The sequence below is a fragment of the Salarias fasciatus genome, chromosome 3 (assembly GCF_902148845.1).
Source record: "Salarias fasciatus chromosome 3, fSalaFa1.1, whole genome shotgun sequence".
Classification (NCBI taxonomy): domain Eukaryota; kingdom Metazoa; phylum Chordata; class Actinopteri; order Blenniiformes; family Blenniidae; genus Salarias; species Salarias fasciatus.
In genome coordinates this window covers 7,127,491-7,146,718 of record NC_043747.1, presented here as the reverse complement: position 1 = coordinate 7,146,718, position 19,228 = coordinate 7,127,491, and the positions used below count along the sequence as shown (strand labels likewise).

The 19,228-nt window shown below is 45.5% G+C and overlaps 1 protein-coding gene across 4 annotated transcripts in view; it reads left to right on the top strand.

Moving 5' to 3' along the window:
• The first annotated feature begins 5,797 nt into the window (after positions 1-5,797).
• LOC115384424 (uncharacterized) overlaps positions 5,798-19,228 on the top strand; it is a 34,821-nt gene continuing 21,390 nt past the window's right edge. For all 4 annotated transcript variants that reach the window (XM_030086719.1, XM_030086713.1, XM_030086706.1 and 1 more), the window contains exons 1-2: positions 5,798-5,900; positions 6,454-6,577. In XM_030086719.1, coding sequence (XP_029942579.1) covers positions 5,799-5,900; positions 6,454-6,577 — 226 coding nt within the window. In that variant the 5' untranslated portion in view covers position 5,798. The remainder of the gene's footprint in view (positions 5,901-6,453; positions 6,578-19,228) is intronic.

The window sequence follows — 19,228 nt, the reverse complement described above, 5'->3', positions numbered from 1 at the left end:
GACAGTTGTACTTTGTAACCTCCTCAGCAGATAAACAGAGGATCTAGATTCTTCTCATTTTGTGGCTGTGGACTGAAACAAGGATGGATCTCGAAGGACACAAGGCCGTCCTGGTTCTCTACAAACTCCCCACTTCCTCAGGCTTCTCCTTCAGACTCTGATCGCTGCTGATATCATGGATTTGGTTGTGGTTGTATCTTCAGGATGCACAGTAACCCAGTCACCCTTATCAGGGTTCAGCACCAGCTGGCCCTTCAGGGCACACCCGCATCTTCCCACAACGTCAAACCCAGACTTGCTGCTGATGTCCACCTCCCAGTGAGGCCTTCCAGAGGTCACGCTGTTGACCCCAGGACACTGCCCAACATGTCCAACCTGTCAGCAGGAGGGAGAACTCCTGTGTTTATTCCGCTGTCAGAGTCACTGAAAACAACTTTTTGAGAGTGGTGGAAATGGTCCACGGCCGTAGTTAAAAGCCCTTCTGCACAGGCACGAGTAGATCCACAATAACAACAAGGTTTCCCTCCAGAGTGTCAGGACCCCCAGCCTGTATTCTCCTGGACTTGATAGTTTCGTAGATGAGAGTCACCTGTAATAATCCGACTTCGTTGCCTGCCCCTGTGAATATCTGTGTTCTCGGAATTGTTCACGCTTGAAGCGTAAAGCTCATTTCACTTCTATTTAAAGATGATAAAAAGTTAGTTCAATAAACTGTACAGTGTTACCAGCGCATCAAGGATCTCTGTCTTGAGAGTTCCTCGTCCACGAGGACCGACCCGTCCCACAGCCTTGAAGGTTCAAGTTTAAGACTGCGTCTACAGTGTGTGGAGTCTCCACTCAGTTTATTACCACTCCAAGTGATTTATTTGCTCTTTCATTGCAGTCTATTTGTAGAAGATGAAGCAAAAACTTCATTAGTATATTTTCATTTAGTATTAGACTTTATTTTACTAGTTTTTTTCTGTTTCTGAATCGCAGCAGGGGCAGAGTCAAATGCAGTCGGGATAATGGCGACGTGTGAAATCCATTACAATTTAAAACATTTTGGGGCAGATATTGTTGCGCGATTAAACAAGAATTATTAATTTAAAAAGTTCTTAATAATCAGATGACTTGTTTGAATTGGACCCCATCCCCAGTAGTCATCAATACAAAATTTCAGGTGAATTTTGGTGTGCCTGCCCCCAGCTGTGGGCAATAAAGTAACTGTAAAGGTCCGAAAGTATCAATAAGGTCCCAGTATTACTGAAAAAAGTCATAATAAAATAACAATTAAAATGGAGAGGCATCAGTCAAATGCCATTTAGAGTAAAAAGTATCACTATAACACCATTAACACTGAAGAAATATTAATGCAGTACAAGAAAAACTAATTAAGTTTCGATAAAGTACAACTAGGAGGAAAAAAACAATGAAATTCCCATTTAGAGTAAAAAAAATACCAATAAAGTATCAGTAGTAATAGGAAAGTAAAGACTCGACTGTGAGAGGAAGCAGGGCTCAATTAAGGGAAAATTGTAATTTAACGTAATGAATATCTTGTCCTCCAGGTTCTGTTTTGTTTTTGAAGAAGTGAAACTTCATCAGTGAATGAATGTTTGGCTCCAGGAGATAAAAAGGAGGCAGATCACAGATCAAATCTGTATTTACATGAACCGAACACAGCAGGAAGAAGTAAACATGTCAATATGTTATTTCAGTATTATCATTATCAGACAGATCTTGGTAGACTGAAAATGATGTCCAGTCAAAAATGCCGCTGGCTGAGTTTGCACTGCTGTATTTGAATTGACATTTTACAGAAAGGTTCATAAAAATGCAGAGTTCCTGAGTAACTGGAAATAATGTGTGTTCTTTCTGTTATAAAAGTGATCAGTTTCATAGAGCTGGGATAAAATTCATTGTCCACAACAGAAATGGACAATTTTGCAAGATACAAGAAAATGCATCCCTCAGACACCCAAGTTTCAAGGATTAGTTGGAATTCTCTGAATTGTTGTTTTCACAGTCTGAATCCTTTAAAACTGTGTGGCTCACATGTAGAAAGTCACAATAAACTCCTCTACATACATGATGTCACTGTAAACTAAGGGCACTCACAGTTCGGATCGGCTCGTGGCTTTAAGCCATGGACCAGATCATTTTTTGGATCCAAAAAAAAGTAACACTTTATTTGAAACCCCCCTGTATAATACACTATAAGTACATTTATAAAGCATCATAATGCCATTATAACATGTGTAGATATAGTTATATAGATGATCACAATGCCAGGACCGAACCCTAACCCTATGCTGTATAGTGAGTTATATGTGATATATCACATTGATGTCAAATTGCGTCCCTGCTACGCAAAATGCGTACAGGTTGGCAGGTCTGTCTCATGCTGGATCTATTTTCCTTTCTGATGCGACTTTCTCGTACCACAACACTTACATATCATCCATAAACCGTCTTCTGTCAACACTTATTTAACAGGGTGGCTAAAATGCTCCCACTGCAATTTAAATGATGTTGGAGGTTTTCAAGTTCCTATATTCTTCCGCTAGCCGTGGCTGTTGCACTGAGTGTTGGTTGAACATGCTGCCTTCACGTGAACAACCATAACTTATTTTTTATTTAATAATTCGTGGAGCACGTTTGCGCCGATCCATGAAGAGGAATCCGTACGGATCACGGATCAACGGTAATCCCGCAGCACCGCTACTGTAAATCAAACTCTTGGCAATTAAAGTGGAACAAATACATTTTAAAGCAGGTCAGAGGACAGAAACGTGTACTGCTGAGGGAGAAAAGTAGTAAAATGCATTTAAAATACTTAAAAGGAAAATGGGAGATATCTGTGGCATTGTGGCTCAAGACAAAACTAATATGAATGTTTCTGTCTTCACCAGACATCATCATGGCTGACAGGAGAATTCCTCTGGAAAAGGAGGGACACACGTCTGAAGTAAATTTAAATCCCTTAAAGCCTAATTCATACTTGACATGCAAACAATGTGTACTCACTGGCTTCACCACATCGCTCTGTTGTGGGATTAACTGGGAATAATGTGGTGTCCATCACACTTGATTCATGTTTAGCAGGTGCACACACCAGAGATGCTACATGCTAAACATAACAGACATGACTTATACATCCATTAACAGCTGTCTGGAACATGTTTCTCACACAGTAAGTTCAGTCCCTCAGTCTTTGTCTTCAAATTGCGTCCCGTGGGCCAATGGTGGCCCACAGCAACATTAAATATAAGTGATGAATGTGGGAATGTGAGTGTTTGTGAGTACATTTGTGAGTGTGTGTGTTTTTTTAATTTATTTATTTGATAGGGACAGTGCACATTAATAAACTTCTGAACCGCCAAAACAAAACAGGCGTAAATATGCCGGATTATAGCCACAAGGCTAATTTACATCCGTGGTCCCTAGGCAGATATGAGAAAAAAAGGAACGCAATTAGAACAAAAGAGAACATGTTAAAAACAGAATCAGTGATTACAAGACTGGTTTGCTTTAAGCCACACTTTGAGCTGAGCTCTGAAAAGAGGAAAAGTGGAGCATTCTCTGACAGTGAGGGGGAGACCGTTCCAGATCTTACTGGCCTTCACAGACAGAGCATTTTGTCCAAAAGCAGTTCTTCTGAATGGCACCTCACAGTCGCCCCTAGAGGTGGAACGTGTCCTTGCACCAGTCTTTATTTTAAAATAGTCCAACAGTGGAGGGGGTGCCAGTCCATGAAACACTTTATACACAAAACATGCTGATTTGAAATGCTTAAAATTCTCTAAACTCAGGAAGTTGTGCTTTTGTAAAACATCACAGATATGGTGGGATCTCGGCTTTTTGTCAGAAACTTTTAATGAATTTTTGTAAAGAGATTCTATAGATTTTGAAGTACCCACACTCGTCAACGACCAGCATGTGATACAATATTCGATGTGTGACAAAATCATTGAATGAACATTTTTGCGGCTCCAAGCGTTATATATTGACGAATCTGCCTAAAATTTCGTAGATTAACCTTGACTGTGTTTGATAGGTTCTTGACATGTTTTTTAAAACTGAGTGTTGAGTCAAGAATCACACCTAAGTACTTAAAATCAGGAACAAATTCTAGTTCTTCACCTCTTAAAAATACACCAGACTGGGTAATGTTTAAAGACTGTTTGAAGAACATCATGCAGACCGTGTCTGGTGTGTTGTGTCGCCTCCTTGTGGGTCTGTCTGCGTGTTTTTGTGTCGCTGCCTGCTTGTCGGCTCAGCTCAGCCTTCCTGAGTCCTGCGTTCCCGTTCCTGCAAATAAACGAGTTTTGTACCCCGCCTTGCTGCCTGCGCGTGGGTCCTTCCACCTCGCACCCGTGACACAGACTCTGTGAGGTGATCTGATCCAATCATACTTTTAAGGATTTGATAACAGTAAAAAATGCCAGTGAGGGGAGCAGGGAAGTCTTGATCCAGTTGATAATCACTGGCTTCACTGTGCCATTCTGTTGGTTATTTCATGGAGGCTGTTGGATAAGAGGAGCATCCAGCACAGTGGTCAGTGGAGGAGGTCACATGACTTCTCAGTGTTTGGGGAGAGGAGGGAATAACTGAAACAAGCATGCATAACATGCACTTGAGGCTTTTTCCTCCTCCTCTGGCTAAAAGTCCTGTCAAGGTTTGTTAAACTTCTCAGACACCTTGACAGTAGCATCAAACATCAGTCATGATGAAGTTTTGGGCTTCTCAGTTGGTGCTTGGTTTTGAATTCAAATGAAGTTTAGTAAAAGCTACAAGTGTAAGTGCTGATCCCTTGGGTGCTCTGGTGTTCATTCACCCACAGAAAATTTAGCCAGATAGATAGCCAATAACAAATAAATACAGAAATAAACAAAAACTGTGTTTTGAAAATGAACCATGCTTAGTTGAATGAAGAAGTGTTGTGTTAACCGGCAGGGCCGGCGCGGGCTTCTCAGGCACCCTGGGCAAGCCTGACGCCCCGTGGTAGTGTCGCGGAGAGTTATTAGGGAGGGGGGGGGGGGGGGGGACCGGGGGGGGTTAGAAGGAGACCGCCGAGTATCGCCGAAATTTGTCGGGGGGGGGGGGGGGGGGGGGGGGGGGGGGGGGGGTTGAGTCGGCAATATCTGTCGAGGGGCGCGAGCAAGCGAACCAAGCAGTGCGCTGCTCAAACAGCCGTCACAGCAGCGCAACTTGGGCAGTGCGCCTCACGGCCACATCAAGCGCCCCCCTATGGCTCGGCGCCCTGGGCAAGTGCCCCGGATGCCCAGCCTAATCGCCGGCCCTGTTAACCGGGTATCAAACCCCTTCCTCCCAGTCTTCCTTCCACCAGAAGGAGGGAGGGTGTAGGCAGCTTCTCTGGGTCTGAGTCCTCCGGAGGACAGAACAGACCCTGAACAGTAACATTGGTGGCTCCTGCAGGGAGGGGAGCCAGAATCTGATCTTTGCCTTCCTTTAGGTGTAGGAGACAAAACCATTTCATGAGTCTCTCAAACGTTCCTCACAGGAGAATCAACCTGTTCTGTCATGGCTTCCATCGCACGATTCAGGTCGACAGTCATAAGTTTTTCAACTGTAAATCCAACTACTGCTAGTTAAAGTGGAACAAATACATTTTAAAGCAACTCAGAGGACAGAAATGTGCACTGCTGAAGGACAAAGATAGTGCAATAGATTTAAATACTTTAATCCTGGTCTAACGAGGAATCTGGTTCTTTCTCAAGTGATTCTGAATGTGTGACATTGTCGCTCAAAACAAATGTTGCATTAATGTGTTTCTGCCTTCAACAGACGCCATCATGACTAACAAGAGCCTTCAGGTTTGCCCATGTGGTTGGTCCAAGTGGACAACTTACCGAGGCCTGAGAATTCACCAGGGGAGGATGGGATGCAGGCTTGAAGTAAATTTAAATCCCTTAAAGTTTAATTCATACTTGATATGCAACCGTTGTGTAATCACTGACTTCACCATATCGCTCTGTTGTGTATTTAGCTGGGAATAATGTGGTGTCCATCACACTTGATTCATGTTTAGCAGGTGCTCACACCAGAGATGCTACATGCTAAACTTAACAAACATGACTTATACATCCATTAACAGCTGTCTGGAACATGTTGCTCACACAGTAAGTTCAGTCCCTCAGTCTATGTCTTCAAACTGCAGCCCGTGGGCCAATGGTGGCCCACAGCAACATTAGGTATAAATGACGAATGTGGGAATGCGAGTGTTTGTATGTGAAGACATTTGTGTGTGTGTGTGTGTGTGTGTGTGTGTGTGTGATTATGGTGAAGTTGTGGTTATGCGTGATTTTATTAAATACTGATTGTTGTATTTATTAGTGTAACACATTTTGAGTTTTTTTTTTTTAACATCGACAATGCTTCATAAATAAAGTTCGGTTTGATTTGGTTGAGAATCACAAGCATGTATTCACCCTTATCCTGTTTTCACAGATCAGTCATCCCCTGCATGATCCTGCGGGCGGTGGCAGCAGCTCTGATGACAGTCTAGAAGAGGATGAGGACTCTGGAGAGGATGACAGGAAGGCATCAGAGGAAGAAAGAGAAGAGGAAGACGGTATGTGTTTTGAAGCCAATGGTATTTCACACAACTACTTTAACGGCATAAAGAAACTTGTGGACTCTGTGAGGTGATCTGATCCAGTCATACTTTTCAGGATTTGATAATAGCTAAAAATGCCAGTGAGGGCAGCAGGGAAGTCTTGATCCAGTTGATAATCACTGGCTTGACTGTGCCATTCTGTTGGGTATTTCATGGAGGCTGTTGGACAGGAGGAGCATCCAGCACAGTGGTCAGTGGAGGAGGTCACATGACTTCTCAGTATTTGGGGAGAGGAGGGAATAACTCCCCAAAGCACGTTATTCTGGCTCCTTGTTGTCCGGTTGAAGTGTAGTCGGGACGGTGTGACTTAGATGGTACCACGTGTCACCCTTTCCTTTGAGCCGGACCGCGTGGGAGGTACGTTCAGTCACCTCGTATGGTCCAGTCCAACGGGGTTCAAACCACTTCCTCTTGTAGGCCTTCAGCAGAATGTGAGTCGCACCACCGTCTTCAGTCACATGGGGCGTTGATTGTGACTCTTCAGGACCTCTGGCATTCTGGAACCTGGAATTATAAGCACTCGCAACATCAGCCATGTCATGCTTACCTTCGCCAGTCTTTGTGGGCAACGGTCCTGTCGGTCCTGGGAAACTCCGCTGAGTGTTAAGTTCATACGGAGACATTTCTCTCCTAGAACTTAAAGACATTCTGACAGACATCAGTGCAAGAGGGAGCGCCTTTAACCACGTCAGTCCTGTTGAAGTCATAATTTTAGCCAGTTTTTCTTTCAAAGTTCTGTTCATTCTCTCCACCAGTCCTTGGGACTGAGGATGGTACACTGAACCGAATTTGTGCCTGAGCCCAAGCATCTTTTCCACTTCTTGGAGGTGTGTGTTTTTGAAATGTGTACCATTGTCAGATCTTATTAGTTTGGGGAACCCATGGGTTGGAATATAATGGTTTACCAAGGCTTTTACCACATTCTGTGCTGTTTCTCTCCTGCATGGATATGCTTCTGGCCAGCCTGAATAGCTGTCCACAATTACCAGTAGGTACCTGTACCCATTGCAAGTGGTGATCATGTCAGTGAAGTCCATTATCACCTCAAGTCCAGGTCTCGCCAGATGTGGTCTCGCATTGTTCTCAGTAGGTTTTGTTGCAGGTCTGGAGTTGTGACACTTACATATAGTGCAGTTGGACAGTTCTTCATGAACCACATGGGTCATGAAAGGGTGCCACCAATGTTGTAGCCTACGCAGGACTTCCTTTTGACCACAGTGATCTGGTAGATGTGCCTCCTGGATCATGGAGATCAGTCGGCTTTGTGGTATTGCTGGCTTGTCGTGACCTGTCCACAGTCCTTCGTCACTCACCTTTGCTCCTCTCTGCAACCACATCGACTTCTCCTCAGGAGACGCCTCTTTCTGCCAGTCCTGTAATGCTTCTGGTGTATGTGGGAATGATGTGTGTCCTTCTGTGTGTGGACCTGCTTGGATCATCTGGTTAGCGTCGGCTGGGCTGTTGCCTGCAGTCCGCTTTGCCACTCTTCGTTACCTTGAGAGACCTTGTCTCGGGATTTGGAATGTCCCTTACATTTTACAATTGCCACCTTTGAGGGGAGCAGCAATGCCTGATGTAACTGCAAAACTTCCTCCAGGTACTTGATAGGCGTTCCTGTTGCTGTAAGAAACCCTGCCCTCAGCCATTCACTTAGTGCCACATGTACTACGGTGCATGCATACGCCGAATCTGTGTAAATGTTCACTGTTTTTGCTTCTGCCAATTGGAGTGCTTTAGTTACAGCCAGAATTTCTGCTCTCTGAGCTGATTGTTTACCCTCAACGAGTTGTGTGTGTAATGTCCTGTATTGTCCTGTTCTGTCTGCTGATGGGGAAATGTCCTGGACGACTGCATAAGACGAGATTAGACCATCTGGTCCTTTGTAGCAGCATCCATCTGTATAGATGTCCACGTCTGCGTGTTGTATGGCATCTGCAAACAGTCCTTCTCTGATTGTTTGTTTTGCAGCTTCATCCACGCAGTTATGTGGATTGCCTTCCTCCTCATCCAGTATCAGATCAGCCATGTTGACAATGGATGACGAGAAGAAAATGTGTGGTTGATGCAGTGTCGCTTCAATCTTCCTTTGTCTTCCTGATGTCATGGAGAACAGTTTGCTTGTGACATAATGCATAACACTATGTTCTGTGTGAATGTGTAGTGGGTGTTTCAGCACTACATGCGATGTTTTTTCCACCAATCTCGCCAGAGCTGATGCAAAGGCCGCACAAGTAGGATGTCGTTTCTCATAGGGTTGTAATGCTGTAGACGCATACAAACAGACTATTCTGTTCTCCCCCTTCTTCTGATATAAAATAGCAGAAGCAGAGGATGCCTTGGCAGAAACATCAAGATGAAATGGGATTGAATAGTCAGGGATAGCTAGGTCAGCAGCAGTGGACAATTTCTGTTTTAAGGCAATAAAACAGTGTTGAGCATCAATAGACCACTGAAGAGGGGCTGAGAGGTTACGCATACCAGCCTCATTGACCATTTGGCGCAATGGCAATGTCAGAGAAACGAAATCTGGGACGTGGTACCTGGAAAAATTTGCAAGACCCAGGAAACTCAACATCTGTTTAACAGTGACTGGCTGAGGATGAGAAAGAATGGATGAGCGATGGGAGGACGAGAGGCCAGTCCCAGCAGCAGAAATGAGACGGCCAAGGAAAGACACCTGTGCTCTGGCACATTGAACCTTTCCTCGGGAGCATTTGAAACCTTTGGAATGTAGCCACAGGAGGAGAGATTTTGTGGCCTCCAAACAAGTTGATTCAGTTGGGGCGGCCAGCAGGAGGTCATCGACATACTGGACCAGAAGAACACCATCCTGTAAAACCAGACCCGTGAGGAGAGATTTCAGAATGGCGTTGAAAATGCCTGGGGAGAGTTCAAAACCTTGAGGGAGACGCGAGTAGGAGTACTGACGTCCCTTCCAGGTAAACGCAAAAACGGGGGCGACTGTCGGAGAGAGCGGGAGACAGAAAAAAGCGTTAGCCAAGTCAATGCATGTAAAGAATTTATGAGAGGGGGTCAAATCTCCAAGAGCAGAGAATGGGTTAGGTACAGGAAGTTGGGGAGTAGTAACCGCAGCATTGATGGCCCGTAGGTCATGAACCATGCGGTATTTACCCTCTTTCTTCTGTACGGGGAGAATGGGAGTGTTCCACGGAGAGGGCTCCGAAAGTGGAATGAGAACACCAGCTTCTAGGAGACTGTCAATAGTCTCCGATATCCCTTCCTCGCCAGCCGGAGAGGTGGGATACTGCTTCTGATAGACTGGTTCTGGGTTGAAAGAAAAGGTGACAGGTTCTATATTACAGAATCCAACGTCCGTTGGAGAAGATGACCAAACCGAAGGTGGGAGGGAGTCCAACATGGACTGAGCTCCATCTGCATCGGTGGTTTCACGACCATGAGATCTGTCCATGGTCACATGTTCTGGAACAGCATCAACATTATGAAAGGTACAACAAACACAGTAGGCATCAAGAGAGGAGCTGTACAGGAGGTTAGGAATTGGTGTGGGTCGCCAATCGGGAGCTTCCACACAGGACTTAGTGAACGGCCCTAAGTCTTTCGCGGTGTGTGTGGCGGCAACAAGGAGTGAGATGTGTGGGTGACAGGGAAGTACCCCTGGGTCCTGGGGTGCCTCCATGCGGTACCACTTTCTTTGGGTAGGTGTAAGCTTCACTCCTAATGCCACACCTGGTTTTCCAATATACATTTGATGTATCGATAGATCTTTATAAAAAGATCGACCTGCGACCTTGTGGAATTCATCTGCATAGACTGGATCCTCATTCCTGTCATAAAACAATGTACAGTGATATGGGTCAACCAATGGGAGGTAAGGTCTGAGCGAGCGAATCCACGGGCGCCACAGGTCGAGCAGCTCCACACATGAACCCCAGGAGGGCGTGGCAGAGTCGATCAGAGCCCAGTAAACATCAGCCAAAGGGCTCATTGGCTCAGGAAGTTCTTCATTCGCTTCCATCATCAGCATGCTGTCCGTTTGCTGGCTGCAATAAAAGGTGGAGCCATCAGGGAAGATCAATATCATCCCATCAGCTGTGCACTTGATCATGGGGCACAGGCGAATGAGCAGATCACGGCCGAGGAGGTTAATGGGACACTATGGAGCAAAAATGAAGCTGTGGCGAGCTATTTGGGAGGCAATCGTGACAGTCACAGGGGAAAGAAAATGCAGGTCGTTTGGCTTTCCTTCAAAACCAGTGAGAGAGACAGTCTTCGGGGTGATGCTGGCACCTGGTGGTAGGAGATGAATAGAAGAATACCTCGCACCGGTGTCCACCATAAAGTCAATGTCCTTCCCTTCTATCCTCAACGTCAGACAGGGGTCCTGCAAAGCCTCTGTCTGCACTGGTTCAGGATCGCGTCACTGTGGATATTGTCCCACTGATCCCTGTGGGCCGGGCTGCTGCTGAGGAACAAGGTGCATTTGGGGAACCTGGGGTTGTTGGTTACCTGTCGCACCAGGCTGTTGGAACCCCTGTGGCTTGGGTCCTCCGTAGCCTCCTCTACCTCGTGGAGATCCTCTTCCTCTCGGCCTGTTGTTCATGGGCTGACGGCAGACACGTGAGATGTGTCCGGGCATGCCACACCTCCAGCAGTACACGGTGTCACCACCCTGACTCGGGAAACCACATGGACCCGCCGCCCCCCACGTCTCCGGTGGCCCCATATACATTTGTGTTGTCATCGCCCCTCCAACATATGGTGTGGGATCAGGAACCGGAATTGGTGCTGACTGTGGGGGTGTCTGTGTGTTATCAGTGCAGGGCATCTGTTTATTTTTACTGCCCGCTGCTTTAATATTCATGTCAAGCAATTTGAGCTCTAAATTGTCTTTGTGTGTGGCTTTGGCCTGTTGTTCCTCCTACCAGGTTCTCAGATGATGTGTAGTGTGCGTTACCCATCGAGCATGCTCCGCTCCAGGCAGATCCGGGTTGTCCTTCAGCTTGGACACCACAGGGGCCGGCAGTCCCTTCATCACCGCTCCCCTAAAAATCTGAGAGTGCAGAGGTGAGGTGGTGGGATGCTGTCCGGTCCTCAGCGTGAAGTCCTCAGAGGCCTGGGTCATAAATTCATTTGGAGTCTGTCCTGCTTTGGGGGAAAACACCAAATCAGCATAGACACACGCCGGAAGAGGGAAATACCCCTTCAGACAGTCAGACAGCTGGGTGGTGGAGCGGGTTGCCAAAGGTTCAGCCGGGTCATCTCTGTCCCAGCCAAGCTGGGCCAACACCTGCTGACGATCCGCGGCACTACAGCATCGGGTCAGAAGTCCCGTGATGTCACCTTTGGACAGTTGCTGTCCTGCCGTTGCCTTGGTCAGGGCCTGCAGCCAAGCACCACCACCGTCCTTAATACTTGGGAGAGAAGAAGCAATAGTGGAGAGGCCAGTTACAGAGAAAGGAGTGTATATAATGTAGCCCTTCCAATCTTACTCTTTAAGAGGATGGGCCCTAGGTTCGGTTCAGTAACACTCTTGTATATTTGTGTGATATTTTTGGATTTAGCAATTGAGTAAATGGCACCTCAAATCACAACAGAAACCTTAGTATGGAAAAAGCAGATTCTGAATTTAATAAAAGAAAATAATTATAAACAAAAACAGTATAATAAAACAGATATGAGCACCCTTGTATAAAGTCAACACAAATGCAACACACTTCAATAACCAAGGTTTTTCTCCAGCAAATAAAATATTATACACCAGCAGTGTCTCAGTTTCAGTCTCAAACCTTTTATCAAAATAAAGCCGGCACCCCATTAAAATAACAAACGTTGCAGGCCTGAGTCGTGGCTTGAGAACGTTGGAACCCAAACTTAAGGGTCCGAGCCTTCCACAGATGAAATAAAATAAAGAAGAAAAGTACCTTTTTCCAGAGCAATGTTCCAGTCAGTTCACCTCAGTGCGGATGAGAATTGAAGCACACACAGGGATCCTCCTCCATGTCCTCACGGTTTGTGATGGTTCTCCAACGCTGCCAGAGGAACTCTGAGCATCCCAGGCAGCTCAGAGTGCTATCTGGTTGTCCTCTTGTTTCCAGACCGGGAACGGACTCACAGCTACGTGGCTAGCTGCGTTAGCTAACAGCTGCATGCAAACAGTCCCAAAACGTGTCGGCTAGCTTTAGCCTGCACTTAGCCAGTGAGGCAGCTTCTGACTGAAAACGGACAGTAATAAACTTCAGGCCGAAATTAACTGCCGCTCCCACTTCTACCTGTCGCTTCCCAGACTGTCAGGCCGACAATCCAGCGTACAAGCACTCAAAAACTCACCGAAATTAACTGTTTTCCTCTCTTTCCTCGAGCATGCGCGTCTCCTCTCCTCCCGCGTGCCGCAGCACTTCCTGTATCCCTCCGCCGTCAGGTCACATGACCAAAACATCCCGGTTTTAACAAAATCAATCTTACATTAAAATAAAATAATGCTTTCTCTTTTTGTTTTTGCATCATGACATGAAACATTCTCTTTTTCAAACACAATTTAAAATGAATTTAACAATTTTTTAAAACACAATCAAAACAAATGACTTTTTACATCTTCTTAACATTTTGTTTTTTAAATCAACCATGAACTATTTATATGAAATGTATTTCAACATTTCATCAGGGTTACATTAACTTTTACTCTTCCCCCATGTCCTACTGTTGACATTAGTGGCATGGCAAAGTTCAGTTCATCATCCTCAGCCCCACCATCATCCTGTTTTGGTCGTCTCTTTGATCTAGGCCTCAAGTCATATTTGATCTTAGGCGGTCCGAGGTCTGGCGGTCCGCTGGCTGTAAGGCGGCTCATGGTCTCGTCGACCTCTTTTAACATCCGATCCACCTTGTACATCTGTTCCTGTTCCCAGCGCTTGACGTCGTGTTGTTCCCTGAGGCGCTGCATCTCTCTCTGGATCTCTGCTTCATTGGCGTCCTCCTCCTCTGGTGGAGGATTGTTTACAGTATCGGCGCGCTGTCGCTGTTTTACCTCCTTCTTCTGTTGTCGCCATTGTTGTAGAAGAGCCTCGCTGCCCAGTAAATGTGTTGCGTCCACGCCGGGGTTACCCTGTTGCATGGACAATGTTGTGGAAGTAGGCTTAGGTGTGGACTGTTGTTTGTCTGTGCGTGAGGTTACTGTTACTTCACATAATCCCTCATCATTAGTCCAATGACCCTCTAATATTCCTTTTTTTATGTGCAGGACTGGAAGCTGCAGAGTGGGTTCTGGTGTGGAAACAAATGGATTATGTGGTGAGAATGGGGCTGGTACAGGCATATAGGGTGGTGGCTGCATCTTACCACCAGATGGAGTCAGATAGTCTCCAGGAGGAGTTGTCAGTGGGAGGAGTGGATACAAAGTAGGCATCGTGGGCTGGTTCTCAGTCACATGCAAAGGCACGCCCTCAGTCTTAAGGCCTCAGTATACTCCCCTGTCGCCGCCACGGCGTTCCTACGCCGGCAACCCTACGCCGCTACTGAACATATCTTGCTCCTGCGTCAAGGGAACGCCCTCCTCTGCCAAGCCGCTAGCAGTCACAACAACAATGCGGCTTCCGTAGCTCCGGCTTTACCTAGACATAGATCTATAGACATAGATTTCTAGACGTACGTATCTAGACACGCGTGCATTTACCGAACATATATCTGCATATATGACATATCTGGTGACACCGGGCTGTGGTGGAGGAGAGGCTGAGCAGACCGTGATGAAATATTGGTGAAACTAATGAGCTTTTGGACGATTAAAGCCGTTTGAGGAGCGGCTATACACATAGTCCCGTCTGCTAACAGTGCTAACACTGCTAACAGTATAGGAATGTGCGCCGCTCAATTTTGGATCTCAATTTCTCCCGAAGCACTGTTCGGATCAGAAAAGCATTTCGGGTGAGTTCTACTTTATTCTATAAACAACGCGAAAGCGGACCAATCACAGCCCTCGACGTTCACGTCACCACGCGTCGAAACGACGCGAAGTCACAATTTTCAGGAGGCGCACGTCAAGCCCCGACGTAGCCCGACGTAGCCCGTCGTAGGGCTACGACGTCTACGTCGTAGGAACGACGTAACGGCGACGGGGAAGTATACTGAGGCCTTCAGTCTCTGTCAGAGGAAGAGTCGCTTCCTGTCTCTCGCCAGCGCTCGAAGAGGAAACTTCCTCCCCACTGGATGGGCGGGCACCGCCCTTTGATCGCTGCGCGGCGCAATGTCCCATTGCCATGCATCGTGAAGCTTCCAGCCATTCATCAATCTTCCGCAGCGCACTATCTCTTTTACGAGCATTCCCCAGTAATCCTGTGTTTCTGCCGTCTCCCAAAGCCTTTTTCTTCTTCAAACACGACTCCTCCACCTTACGCATTAAATCATACAAGTCAACAGCTTTCCACAGCGGTGGAAGAAACCCAGACTTCACACTCCCCTCCACCCACTCTCTCAGCTTCCTCTCCCTCTTTTCTCTGTCCTTCGGATGTCCATTCACTACGCCTATCTTACAAATCGCAGCCTCCACTTGCTGACCAAACGAGGCATTGTTTTCCGATTTCCCAACATCATTCAGATCAAACCAATCTATCTCACGATCAAATTCTCCATCCATTATTTAATTATTTAATTATTTAATACACAACACAACTCTTGGATCCAAATATCACCCACGCTGGTCGGTTTTTATCTTGAACCGCCGAAACAGGATACAGCAAGTTTTTCTCTCGAACTGCAAGAAACGGAATACACAGTTTTTCTCCCGTTAACTGTCAAACGGCACACGGACCAGTTTTCATCCCGAACTGACAAACGGCAATCACACTAGGGTTTTTTCTTTAAAACCCTCACACCAGAATACAGACCAGTTTCTCTCCCGAACTGACAAACGGCTAACAGACCGATTTTTCTTGAATCGACAAACAGTATCCCAGTGGCCACAATTTTTTTCATCAGTTCTGCTGGATTACCACACGAAAATAAATTCTCAGGTTACTCGGCATCTTACGCCAAGACAACGGCCCTCAAAATTCTGAAGGAAAAATCCTTCTTACCTTTTAAGGTTCACCCGGGTGATTTTGCAGACCGTCATTGGTGCTCCGTCGCCGAGTACCGAAAGTCCTTCCTCCCAGTAACCGCTTCTTTTCCAATCAGTTCAATGAAAATCACGTCGGGGTCACCAATTGAAGGGTTTTTCTCTGTCTGGGAGAGGATGAAATCAGTCGGAGCCAAAGTCCAGCAGAAATGATGTATTTTATTACAAGATGCGCAGTCAGGGAGCAGATTCACACAGTTCAGAGTCTGTAAGTGAAAAAGCCGAAGCGGTTCTCATCCATCACTGTCTTATACTTTCTCTGAGGTGTGGTCACTATTACATCAGTTACTAAGAATCTTCTGAAGAGCAGCATTAAGCAAAACAAATCCTTAATAAGCGGCCTGGGCAGGGGTCATAATGACCTGTACCAGGTTCGTGCAGGCACCGCATTCCAGCAGGACCCATCAGCAAGCAAAAGCTTCCTTTAACAGTACAGAGTATCACCAGTGTATTTTTCACCCTTCACTGTCTCTGTTGCCTCTGGTGAGAGGAGCTTTTCTGCTTTGAAGCTCATCAAAACGTATTTGAGGTCAACCATGTGCCAGGAGAGGCTCACAGGACTCGCACTGATTTCCGTAGAGAGAGATGTTTGGAGGTCCTTAGATATGGAAGATGTTGTGGCTGCATTGCAGAAGCCAAGGCCCGAAGGCTGCAATTTTAAGAAAAAAAAATTGCACTACAAGTGGACTACAGATATAAGACCTAAGTGTCATAGTTGTTGCTCAGTACTTCAATTTTTAGTTTGTTGTTTTTATGCTTGGTTTTTATCATACTTAAAGTTTTGCACAGTTCAGTTGTGTTTGTGGCATTTATATAGCGTGTGTAAAGTTTGCATTCTGTTAAGCTATGTTATTATTATTTTATTATTTAAGAAAGTATTTATTTGCTGATCCGTCATCCGAGACTTCATTCATCATAATTCTGGGCTGAGAGGCCCCATAGTCCCTCTTGCCTATGGCCCCCCCAGGGGGTCGAGAAATGCCCCTGCCTGTTTCCTCCGCAGATCATTAAAAACAGGATTGAGAGGCTCACTGGTGACCCCAAGCTGTGTGTGTGTGTCTGCCTGCACCCTCTTGAAAGAGCATGTGCTTCTCCCCTGCCAGTAGGGGGCAGCACAGAGCCTCAGCTTCCTTATGTAAGTGTTTGTGACTGGCAGATATTTTCAGCTGCGTCAAAACGCTCCACAGAAACTTCCTCATCACGGTTCATCCGGTTTGACAGGTTCGTTATTTGTTCTTAAAACTCTCTAATTATCATAGAAAATCTCTTTTTGTTGTGTTTTTACTTTGGATTAATGCGTTCTGTAAATTGAAAGTGAAAGTATTCAGTTTTACACAAAGAGACAGACAGAATGAAAGAATTTTCTCTCGTTGTAACTTCAGTTAATACTTTGAACTTTGTCCAAACTACAAATATCTGATTTTCTTTTTCCTCCAAGCGTAATGTTTGCAGACGTTCTTGTCTCACTGCTATAATATAATGTAATAATGGCAGCATTCATGTTTTTAGAAGCAGACGAACTTTACGGTCCTTCATATAAAGCTCTCTGACTCTTTTGTCTTGTGGATTTTATTGATCATTCATGACTGAGCACACAGGAAACTGCACTGTATGTCACGGTACAAGGTGGAAGGACCCACGCGCAGGCAGCCAGGTGGAACGGAAAGTCCTTTATTTCCAGAACAGCAATGCAAGGCTGAGCAGAGGTGCAGGCAGGGACACGGAAGCACACAGAGACCCACAAGGAACCAACAAGACACACCAGGGAAGCAGGGCTTTTAAAGCTGAAGCTGGCACTGATCTTGCACAATTTCTGCTGCCACGTATGACCGGCCTGATTTCTTCCACATACCTTGGCATTTTGCAAAGGATGAACGTGCCAGTGTTTTGTACCTGTCGTTCTTTTCCTCTGCCTTTGTTGCATCTGTTGTTGCAATGAGGTTTAACAGATGGCATGCATACCTTTGGTGTGGAGGAAGTTGGAACTCAAGTCCGTTGTCATCTTCCAGAATGTTGAATGCGTCCACCTAGTAGTTGGTATCAGGTTATTCAGCTGAATCTTGGTCGCATTCTGACTCCTCAGGATTCTGGCTGTGTTCTCCAAAGACAGTGAAAGCTTTAATGAAGTTTGATCCACTGTCGGTTGTTGTTCTTACGACTTTTCCCCTAATTTTGTACTGGCAATGAATGTCATCAATTGCGGCTGCGAGGACATCGAAGGTGTGGGATCCCTTCAACCTCTTACAAGCAAGTGCAGCAGACTGCCTCTCCAGTTTCCTCATCAATCCAATGAACTGTCATGCCTACGAAACTTTGTTGGTGCACTGTCCAACAATCAGTGGTGGTGCCAACATAGCTGAGCTTGGTGAGACAGGAAAACAAGTTCCTTTTCATCAGATGAACAGCTTCCTCGATTCTGGTTCGAAGAGTAGGCCTTGAAATGACATGGCACTGAGGGTTAAGTGTGGTGATGAGATCTTTAAATGCTGGTTGCTCTACAACTGAAAATGGATGGAGCCCATCACAGATGAAACGCATGACAAGACTGTCCACTTTGGCCTGTGGCACACATCTGCTTGGGCCTGCCATCATGTCATCAAGCTTTGGTTGTTTAGTCAGCATTCCTGGAGGCTCCAGTGTCCGTTTTCGTGCTGTCACACAGTCACCAAACGCCTTCAACTTCGATGGATGTCTCCTCTGAAAACATATAAATATAAAATTACTTCCATTACTATGTAAATCACTACCTTTATTAAATACTCAGCATTTTATGTATTATACTCATAGATATGTTTTCTACACCGAATGCATTTGTGCATCAGAATGCAAAATTTGGTCACAAAAACATATTAAGTACAATAATGAACGTATACAATAATAAACCACAGAAAATCTGATCTAAATGATTAAATGTAGTCACACAATGTGTCTTGGTTGGTTCACATAAAAAGAACATATATTACATTTATATATATTTATGTATAACATTTGTAATTTGTTAATTTGTTTTGAGGATGCTAATGGAAAAGATTTAGGGCTTCCACTCTAGCATTAAAAGTGGAGGCTGTAAAAAAACAAACAAAAAAAAACTGCGGTTCGGGGTTTGCATGTAAGCAGAGAAAAATGGAGACTGGCTTTCTGCCTCCATCAACACTGTCGAGCTGGTGTGTGAGCAGTTACCGTATTGGCCCGAATATAAGATGATGTTTTTTTCCAGAAACTGCATCCTCAAAAGTGGGGTCGTGTTATAATCGCGGACTTACGGTAGATGGTCAATACGCATCCGCGCCGCTAGATGGAGCCAAAGTATCACTGAGCAGAGAGCGAGTGGAGCGATGAAATGAGATCAAACTAACTGATGAAAAATGGCGGATCATCTGGAACAAAGGGGATGGAACGCTGGACAACTGAGCAACAACAGAGGCGAAGTTATGATACCAACTTTAAACTGATGGTGATCAACGCAGCAGAGTCATCAAACAACTGTCAAGCCGCCAGGAGATCTGGTGTAGCAG